We start from the raw sequence: 10900 nt of genomic DNA on the forward strand, positions 1-10900 counted from the left end.
GGCTGGCAACCAGTTCAGGGTGTACCCCGCCTCCTGTCCAAAGACACCGGGGATAGGCTGTGAGTGGTAGTTCTGCGCCTGCCCACATGACTTGAATGGAACTGCATCAACCACAAATATTTTTCCAATCAAACCAGTCAGAAAGACCTCTCCAAGATTGAGTCCACTACCGAGTTGCTGTTTTCAAGTTGTTTCACTCTACTTGTGTTATTAAGGGATCATAAGCAAAAGTTACGGGTGTAAATCCTGACTCAAACTTCCTGACTCATGCTAATAAGAGCCAATGCTAATAAGAGACATTCGACTTCTTCTCTGTGACATTGCCCGATTAAAGAAAGTAGGACAGGATGAAGTGGTCTGGCATCAACTGTGCGAAAAGCCTCCACTTTGTTTTGCCCTCAACCGATGCTACCGTGGAGTCAACAAGCAAACACAACGCGGCGGTCAAACTGGTTCTCGTTCCGAAGTGTTGACCTGCGCAAGCTTCTGCAGAGAAGAAAGTTGACCACAAAACAAAGCAAATTTGCTTCTATGACCACCTTCAGATTTTACAGCCAATCATGCTGCAGGAATTACTTGCTTTGCGAGAAATTTAGTTTGGAGTTGGCATCTCTTTTGGCTGACTCAGCCACTTTTAGGGCACAGGTGTAATAAGCACAATCTTTTATACAGTATTTGAAATGCTTAGATGGATTAGTCGTTAGTTAAATCCTATCAGAGCATATTAAGTGTGTCATTGTTGAGGTTATGAATAAAAAAATTGCTGCAATGACCATGTCAGCTTTAATAGAGAGCAGATGACAGACGACGGATGATAGAGAAATTGACTTTCCCGAAATCAAGTGAATCATGCAAGATTAAAGGCGAGGAGAAAAAGTAGGTCATTGAAAGTAACACGTCCGGCTGGCCATTAAAAACACTTTTTTTTTTTGCACAAGTAGCCAAAGGTTCATTCATAGCACGGGACTCAAACAAAGACGGGATTGTCTTATCTTAAAACACTCTAGAGACGATCTCACTCATGAACTTTTCTTGCAAGCTACAGGATGGAGGAGAGAACTTGATGGATGAATTCTGTTGACTCAGCAAGTTGACTTTTCTTACCTTGATGCTGAAATTATCTGGTATTTGTGGACTACTTCTCAGGTTCACTTAATTCATCTATATGATCGTATGCAGATTGTTTGGCAAGAGCAACTGCATATCATCTTTAACAGTTTATTCATCATTTCCACTTCAGAGGCTTTTGCACTGATCAAATTGGGCCAAAAATATCACTTTTTTGCACTTGGCTTCAATTCTTGTCATTTTTCCTGAATGCTATGGTATGACATGCTGGCTCACAAACATGCACTGTAAAATTCTTTGGCTTCGAGTTTTGTTCTAAAAGGATAAGCGTGCCATGTGGCAAAAATGCAACGAGAAAAATCCCGAGATAACCCTTAACTCACGTTTGGAATCACAGCCAAACATACGATCTGCGTCTGGACGTTTGGCCTGGAAATAAACACTTGAGCATTGTTTGATGTGAAAGTAAGGTGAAGCGGCTGGGATAATGGATGGATGGCTATAAAGATCTGACTGGAATTACAAGGAAACATGGCCATTTTCAAAGGAAAGGCATATAAAAGCTGAAAGATGGACACAAAATTATCGGGGGTTATGGACAACTAACTGCCCCATTCGGAAAAACAGGACAAATCACTTCTTTCTGGTTTAGGTCCCCGGTGCACAAAGATGACCATATGCGATGTTAAGGCTTTGTTTGTGTCGTATCATATCATATACACCAGCCACCTGGCCGCAGACTGGTGCCGGTTGTGGTGCGCCGCACAGATGAAAGAAACTAATTTGGAGTCCAATTTTTTTATTGTTCGAGGTTGAAAAATATTTTATTTTGAAAAGTCGCCAATGCATCCATTTATGATGAACTCTTGACGCAGGTCAAGATGCTAATTGTCTCGGGCACATTATGCTAATATTAAACCCACGAGCTAGCAAAATGAGAAAAGAATACAACAGAAATGTTCATACACACTTTCTATGGTGCTTTATGTTGGCACATTTCAGTAGGGCTCTGCTAGTTACATAAAAATGTGGCTTCACGTTTATTGTAATAACTACATAATAACCCAGTTTTTGTGTTGCTCATTCATGCACGTTATCGTTGTGTGGTTTCTGTAGTCACCATCCATCCATTCATTATCTGTACCGCTTCTTTCCTCATGAGGGTCACAGGGGTGCTGGAGCCTATCCCAGCTATCTCCGGTCAGTAGGTGTGGGACACCCTGAACTGGTTGCCAGCCAATTGCAGGGCACACAGAGACGAACAGCCATCCGCGCTCTCACACTCACACCTAGGGACAATTTAGAGTGTCCAATCAACCTGCCATGCATGTTTGTGGAATGTGAGAGGAAACCGGAGTACCCGGAGGAAACCCACGCAGGCACGGGGAGAACATGCAAACTCCACACAGGAAGGCCAAAGTTGGAATCGAACCCACGACCTCTGCACTGTGAGGCCACCGTGCCGTGTCTGCCGTCCCCATAGTCACCATACACAGTGGATTGTTGTTGTCGCATTTTATAAGTCAGGCAACAAACTTCTCGCCCCTACGTAGTAGCTGGTCCATAAAAGTTATGGACTTGTATGAACCCGTCCTCATCAAAAAAAAAACACTGATATCCAGAATGTATAAATAAATTATATGCATTTATTTTAACTTGTTTTAAGACACCATCAATAAAGAAAACAATCCAGTATTCTAGCAAGTGAGGGTTCAAATCGTCTTGTCATCAGCCAGTATTTATCGCTGCGTACTCCGGAATTCTGTCTTCCATTTTGGTCAAATGACATTCCACATAAGGCCCATTACTAAAATAATGATGGCAATTGTGAAATGAAAATCTGATTATCACTTAACTTAGATTATTTGTGGACTGGTTTTCAAAGTCCCGCTGGATTTTGACAGTGAATGAACACAAATCTACAAGAGGGCATGGGGGCACAGTGCTGGCAAAAGATGAAAATGAAAGGAGGTGCTGGTTGTGGTTGTCTTTTGTCCTACAATTTATTGTCTTTCATGGGTTTTTCTTTACAAAATGTACTACAGCTGGTCATGATGGGATTATTTAGTAAAGTCAGAACTAATATGGTTGAGGCCTGCTCGCAGTAGAACACGCTGGAAACGTCATGACAGGGCATGATGCTGCGATCTACTTATCCGCCTATTACAGACTACTTATCGTCTTTCCTGGCCCTTGCTTTATGAAATGTGCAACAGATGCTCAAAATGGGATTATTTCTGATAATGAAGATTGACTGGGTTGCGGGTCGTTTGCAGTCCGACACTGTGGAATAGTCACAACAGTGGATGACGTTGCGATACCTTCACAGGGGCAAAGTCGCTCCCTCAAACTCTGTCTTTAGTTGAAGGTTTTTCTAAGACTCCTCTCAAATGGTGGTGATCCAAAATTGATTCATTTTGTTTTATATTATCTGCTAGCCCTAAAATAATTGTTAGCATTGCAATGCGATTAAAAGTATTCAATGTCCAAATCAGTGTCCTGATCTCAACCTAAAATATGTTTTTTTTTTCGTCTACTGAAGACAGAAACTAAAGGTGGACATAGTGAAAGTCTGCCAAAACATCTCCAGGGAGGAAAATTGGATTTAGGACATTTCCATGTGCTCTTGACATTAGGCACCACATTTTCCTCCAAGTATGCAAAACAATAGTTACATTTAAAATGATGTCACTTTATTCAGAAACTTTTGAGGCCGCTGGAAATTCAGTTACGCTGCATAAATTGTCATTTCAAAATGGAGAATACAATATGTTTGTGAATTTTCAGAATCACATATTGGCTAATTTATTTCAAATCCAATATGGTGGCATGTTAGCGCCAAGTCATGAAGTCAGTCATTCTCCAAACACTGATTCTATTGTATTTGCATGATAGCCTCTGGTTCTGTCAGTTTTTCATCCATCCATCCATCCATCATCTGGACCGCTTCTTCTCACAAGGGTCGTGCGGGGTGCTGGAGCCTATCCCAGCCGTCTTCGGGCAGTAGGCGGGGTACACCCTGAACTTGTTTCCAGCCAATCACAGGGCACGCATAGACAAACAACCATCCGCGCTCACACTCATACCTAAGGGCAATTTAGAATGTTCAATCAACCTGCCATGCATGTTTTTGGAATGTGGGAGGAAACCGGAGTACCCGAAGGAAACCCACGCAGGCACAGGGAGACCATGCAAACTCCACACGGGCGTAAACTGAAATCGAACCCACAACATCTGCACTGTGAGGCCCTCGTGCTAACCAGTCGACCACAGTGCTGCCCGTAACCGTCGCCTGTTAATACAAAACACAACAATCCTAATCATGATTGAATAATGCTGAGCCTGAAGAAAATTTCCCAGACGAAAATACACAAGATGCGCAATGTGTGTAATTTATGTGGAAATGTAGATGGAAAAGTGATTATCGCAGCAAGCACGTTGCCATTTTTGCTAATACCTAAATAGCGCTTAGACTCCTCAAAGGTTAATTGCAAAGATTTTACAAGATATTGTCATTGCAGCCCTGCTGGGCTGTACTTAAGCCTAATGAGATTGCCTCATATCATCTCTTAATCCTGCCTGTAAGAGTTATGCGAGCACATTGATAACTATTTCTGTTACAGTATAGACATGGTTTGTTGGAAACATACCTCATTTAAGAGAGTATACGAGTTTTGCCGGGAAGAAAGTTCTGTGGCCGGCTGGAAAAGGAGAAGCTTGGAGTCAATGGCACTCAGCCGCTCCAGGTCGGAGGTCTCCGGGGTGGAACCTTGGCTTGCCGACACCGGCACGGCCCACATGTCCTCCTGGAAGACATGCATCAGTTGAATAAGTCATGGACCGTCGGGATGGGCCTCTTTTATTTCGTGGCAACCTCAATTGGAGATGCTCAACATTGCACATCGGTAACTAGGTAACAAGGATGAGATAGTTGGTCACGCCTGTCCTCACAGCATTGCCAACTGAATGGTCTAATGCAGCATCAACTGCCCCCGGAGAGGGAAAGGGTTGGAAGAGTGGTGAGGTCACTAACGTTCGGTGATGAGAGGAGATATAGATCACGATTGAATAATGTAACTCTATTCTCAGATCAGTGAGGACATTTTGATCCACAAATGACAGAAGGCATTGTGTCAGCTCACCAAAAGGAGCCAAAGCAAAGTTGGCTTGTTTAAACCCAGCACATTATTTCGAGCATGTTCAGCCAATATTTTGATCCAACAAGGGGTAAAAAATCAAGATGGATTAGGAGTCACGTGATGTTTGGTGCAGCTTTTGCACCGGATGTCTTCCGAACAGAACCCACCATTTTTTTTTTATCTCGGTTGGGAACTTAAAGTAGCTAGGAATCAGCATTTGGTGTCAAAGGTCATGTTGAGGGAACTAACTAGAGCAGGTGTGGGCAAACTACGGCCCTGGGGCCACACACACGGCCCATTAAACATTTTAATCCGGCCCGCCGAATTTGAAAAAAAAACCAATAAACCTTTGTTAATGTTTTATTTTCTAAATACTGAGGTGTGTCAACAACAGATATTTTGTTGCAATGCTTTTGTTCATTTTCATTTAAAATTAAATGTATTTTTTTTTTCTCTGATGAGATGAGGTTACCAAAACACTCCATTCATCTGCTCCTGGTCCAGCCTCTCGGTCAAAATTTAGAACCCATTGTGACCCACCAATCAAAACGTTTGCCCACCTCAGAACTAGATGTTGCCATTTGCCTTGACTTGGACAACAAATAACGCTCTTGGGGGTAATCGAATATTGTTTGAATGATGTATTTGGTAGATATTGTACATACACAATGTCCTCCCTGTGCTAGGTTTTCCTCCCATATTGCACAGACACAACTTGTATGAGATATCTAAAATGGTTCCAAAGATTATGGCCTGTTAAATGTATTGCCTTAGTTTACCAGATATAAATAACATTGTGACAACAGTGCAAAAGGCAAAAAAAAGAGCAGCAATGTCGAGTTGATGTGTTCCAGTTGATTCAATGCAGAACTGGAACTTAGTCCCGAAGATGCTCCACTGCCAAAGTCTCAGTGACATAAATAAAGTTTTTGCTCTGTCATGATCATTCACAAGAGCATGCTTTGGAATAACAGGAAATCTTCCTCGAGACGCCAGTGAAATATGGAAATCAGAGGAGTCCCATCAATTTGGTAGCTGACACTACAATCACTGTGGTATTTGTCCAAAAAGTTAAACATCATAAAGCATCATGACATTAAGAAAAATCTCGTGGCCTCCCATGTATGCAAAGTTGGTGTCATACTAAAAGGAAATGTATGTGAAAGATAATGCTTCCCAACGGGCTTCACAGCTGTCAAAAGCGCCATTAGGAAAAAACCGAACATGCAGATATAAAGATGTAAAGATGTTAGAAACCATATAATCTTCCAATCAGATGTCTACTGCAGTCTGAGGGCACACCCTCCATTCCGTGTGCCACTGCAGCTTACAAAAATCCCATCTTCCCGTTAATGAAAGATTCTGACTTCCAAATTCCAAAGACACAGGCAGAATCATTATGCAAATATGTCATAAAAGAAAGCATACTCTGTGGCCTGTTGTGAACTACATCTGGCTCATGTGTGCAGCTTCGGGTAGTGAGGATGCTCTGCCCAGAGGCCTTGTCAGTAGCCAAGCAGACATCCAAACATGCGTAGCGGTTAACGTTGCAGTTATAATGCAGACACCATTGTGACCATGATCAGGGCCCTGGTTCAACTATGTGAGTGCGAGTGACTATTTGATAGTGGAAACATATTTTGCCTCCCATAAAATGTAAAAATATCTCGCAGAATGTTGATAGCAGACACGGTGAAATGGAATCAACACCTGCTAAGATGCGACTCCAAAGATCTCAGACAGGAGGGAGAAGTATTAAAGAAGTTGCAAAAGTCATGTGTTGCCTGTTCTGCGCTCCCATGGCAGCTTACCTCGTTGTCTGCGCCTCTGGCACTCTTCTCTTCCTCTTCATCTATGTCTCGCAAGAGCTCGGCCAGACGCTCTTCTTCTGCCTGTGTCAACAGCACTTGGCCTCCTTTGCCCCTGACAAGCTAGTGCAGCACACAATGTTGGGAAAGACAAAGGCCTTGACTACAGACGGCTGTGTGTTTGCAAATGAACAAAAACAAGTACTAGCAAAAAAAAAAAAAAAAATGTCTTTAACTAACCAGATGTTCTCCAAAATCAAAAGAATGTTTGCCCCATTCAGTGTGAACACAAATCAGATATTTTGACTCGGCGGGTGGTATTCAAAACCACCAGAGTCTGTGACAAATAACAATAATCCTATCAAGTTTGACTGTTGACTTAAAATTACAACCCTGGCCATTTTATGGCAAATGTGTTCACTTTGATGGAGAGACAGACTGATGGAGAGGAAGGACAGGCAGATAGAGACAGATGGAAGAACAGAAAGAAGGTTTGACAGACTGGCAAATAAAAGAGTGTGAGGCCGCCCCACTCGGAGATAGACAAAAACACGGGGAGATGCAGTAGACCGGGGTGTTCAAACTACAGACCGAGGGCCATTTGCGGCCCGCCGTATGATTCTTAGTGACCCACTGATTTAAAAAAAATGGGCGAGGGAGATTCTCACGGCCTGCAACAAACTTCAGATTTTCTAGATGCAAAGAAACTATGTGCAATGAAAATAGTAATATTTTCTTTATTTTCTCCACACTAACTTTTTTTCTGGGTGCGCAGTAGCCCCTAACGTAACATTTTAGGAATGGAAGTAGAAAATAAAGATATCCTTTAATAGTCCCACAATGGGGAAATTTATGGGTGCACATAAATCACAAATTGCCTTGTAAAGTAAATATTCCACAAATTTTCACTATATTTCTGAAAAATGGGCGAAATGTGGGGCAGAAAAAAATAAACAAAAATATGCATGAAAATTAAGTTGTTCTATGTAAAATGTTAAGGGACGAAACTCCACCAAAAATGTCTTCCTTCACTTTCTGTGTGTGCAAAAGCTTGGAGACCCTTGCAGTCTATAGACTGACAGACTGAGACAGAACGACTGATCAAATGACAGATAACCGACCGACCAATAAAACGGACAGGACAGACAACGAGACAGATATATCAAATAATTTTCAGTCCAACTTCATTTATTCTATTATTTTTCTCTGTGCAGCACTCGCAAACTCAACATGTGTTCTCTCAGCCTTGTCAGTCAAGTCAGACTGAGAAAAACAAACAGTGAAGAGACTTGCTCCAAGTCATGTGAATATTCCTGGAACTGCCCTTGCCCTCATATGAACTTCGACATACCTCAATATTTCTCTTGACAAAGTTCTTCTGTCTCTTCTTGCCCTTGGAGGCGTCACCGTGGCTCCCATCGTCCAGCTCCTCGCACACAGACTCGGCTCCTTCGCTCAGGTCGTCTGCTCGCTCTTCACCTGTTGGACGAGAACATATTAGATGGCACAAGGAAAACCATGGAGAGCTTATGTTCTGACTGTAGGTTGGCAATGTCCAGACATTACACTTGTCCTATTACTTGTTTATTTTTATTTATTTTTTTCCCAAATAAATACATTGTACAAAATTCTTCCACTATAAATATAATATTTCAAAGTGACAGATGTGATTTTAAAACACTGCAGTGCAGTCAGTCTGCCCAACGATGAAGTAGAGAAAAGAATTTCAGAAGGGAGTTGACTAAGCTTGTAGTGCCATCTAGTGCCCATTTGTGTCCTTACATCCACCATATGTACACTCCGTTTAAAATTAGTACAGACTTACTCTGTAACATTTGTTGTAGTGTTCTATCCAGTTCAACGTCACAAATCTGAGTTTGAAACAGTGACCCGATGTTCTGCCTCTCTCGGGCGCCTACAAGAAACAAAAGCCATTTGTGATGTGACATTTAACATGATTGGTTATCATTGATTATCGCTTACCAATCGGTGCCTCCAAAGCCCAAAACAGCTTTGCATTCATGGCTTCGTGGCTGTTTTCTGAGTGGTCTTCAGGTAAGCTCTCCTTTGAAAAACACACATTTATTCAGGGATGGGTTGTAATGTACTAAGTTTACTTTGTTACATTTACTTAAGTTACTTTTTGGAACGATTGTATTTGGCAGAGCAGTTTTAATGCATTGTACGTTTGTCCATTTATTTGATTTAGATTTTTTTTTGTGCAAAGAAGAAAAGCTTAAATTCTATTCAGTTACACTGAACATTGCGGCTAGCAACTGTAAGAGAGAGAGAAAAATTCTCAAAGTGACACAAGAAGCATGGCAGAAACAACAGCGGATCTCATATGCTATAATCGGTGTCATTTGAGCCTACAAGAACTCCATTTCGAAAAACGCATTGCAGTTGTTTATGTAAAATCTGCCTGGTTAACATTTGTTCTATTTCACAAGTGTGAACAGAGAGACTTCATTTAAAACTCATTCTACAAGTAACAGCAATCTCTTGATTAAAAATTTTGGCCACTCCGGCAGTGTGTACACTGGTGCTGTTTTTATAATTGGAAGAACATCATGAAACAGAGCAACATGCATATGTGTGTGGTTTTTTTACCATTAGCTCTTGCCAGAGTTCCGCTTGGCATTGTTTCCTTTGACGCTTGGCTTCTTTTTCTCTGCACATGCATACAGACAGGAGCTCATCAAGCCTCCTCATCTCCTCAATTGCCCTCTGCAGCTTTGGATCTTGCTTCTCTTCATCAGTTGCATTAATATCATATTTACCTAAAAGGGATATGCATATGCGGTATTATAATTGACCTCACATTTATATACTGTTGCTACAGTGAACCCTCTGCATATTTGTGAACCCTCTGCATATTTGGAGTTTAACGTTCATAAGTTTGTCTATTCAATTATATTTTTTTGGGGGGGGCTTATCCTCCATTTGCACTGAAAAACTCACATACTCTCTGTTTTTGCACTTTTGACATAAAAAAGACTTGGGACTGCAATTACTGAGAAGTTTCATCGTTAAGGAATTTTGCAAAGACAGAATAACAGTAGGTTGCTAATGTACGCTGACATGGTGGAACCTATCCTGGCTGTCTTCGGGCATTAGGCAGGGTACACCCTGAACTGGTTGCCAGCCAATTACAGGGCACACAAAGACAAACAACCATCTGCGCTCACAATCACACTTAGGAATTATTTAGAGCGTTCAATCAATTTACAAGTATATTTTTGAAATGTGGGAGGGAATGGAGTTCTCAGAGAAAACCCAATGAGGCACGGGGAAAATATGCAAATTCGATTCAAACCCACGACTCATGTACTGTCAGGTGGCTGCTCGCCAGTCGACCACCGTGCCTACTTTCTGGACGCACTGTAGTGCATCTCAGGTAAAAAAATGCGTCCTTATCTTTTTATTCGCTTGAAAATTGATGGATGGAAATACTGACTTTTACCCATTAATAAACACATTTTCATATATAAGGAGTAAAGACACACACGCACACAAGCTGTTGTTGTGCGTTAGTGCACCAAACATTTCGCTCACCTCTTTGTGTGGTCTCAGAAGATTCTCTTGATGCAGGTCTGGAGATACTTTCTGAACCACCTATGCTAATTTCCATGATGAACAATTGAAGTATATATTTTTTCCAAGTCCAACTTAGATATAGTGAGCACAATCTTAAATTCGAAACAAATAATTTACACGAAGTTTTTTAATTTCGTCTGCTACCTCGAATACAACCACGATAGTTGTCTTATGGACGACCACAAAGACTTTCTATTCTATCCTATTTCACGTCTGTGACGTAAAAACGACGCGTCTTTTTACGTATCTTGTCAAAAATAAAATACCAAAAACATACCATCACTGCCC

General features: G+C 41.5%; 1 protein-coding gene across 1 annotated transcript in view; it reads right to left on the reverse strand.

Annotated features, from left to right (window-relative positions):
* Window positions 1–10860, reverse strand: part of fsip1 (fibrous sheath interacting protein 1) — a 35934-nt gene extending 25074 nt beyond the window's left edge. The window contains exons 1-7 of the mRNA XM_088307510.1: window positions 10571–10860; window positions 9626–9795; window positions 8999–9080; window positions 8841–8930; window positions 8367–8494; window positions 7019–7138; window positions 4719–4874 (exon numbers count right to left, since the gene is read on the reverse strand). Coding sequence (XP_088163636.1) covers window positions 4719–4874; window positions 7019–7138; window positions 8367–8494; window positions 8841–8930; window positions 8999–9080; window positions 9626–9795; window positions 10571–10646 — 822 coding nt within the window. The 5' untranslated portion in view covers window positions 10647–10860. The remainder of the gene's footprint in view (window positions 1–4718; window positions 4875–7018; window positions 7139–8366; window positions 8495–8840; window positions 8931–8998; window positions 9081–9625; window positions 9796–10570) is intronic.
* Between the last annotated feature and the right edge of the window lie 40 nt (window positions 10861–10900).

This window comes from Idiotropiscis lumnitzeri, chromosome 1, assembly GCF_059441095.1.
Source record: "Idiotropiscis lumnitzeri isolate Australia: NSW breed Sydney's pygmy pipehorse chromosome 1, RoL_Ilum_1.0, whole genome shotgun sequence".
Lineage (NCBI taxonomy): Eukaryota > Metazoa > Chordata > Actinopteri > Syngnathiformes > Syngnathidae > Idiotropiscis > Idiotropiscis lumnitzeri.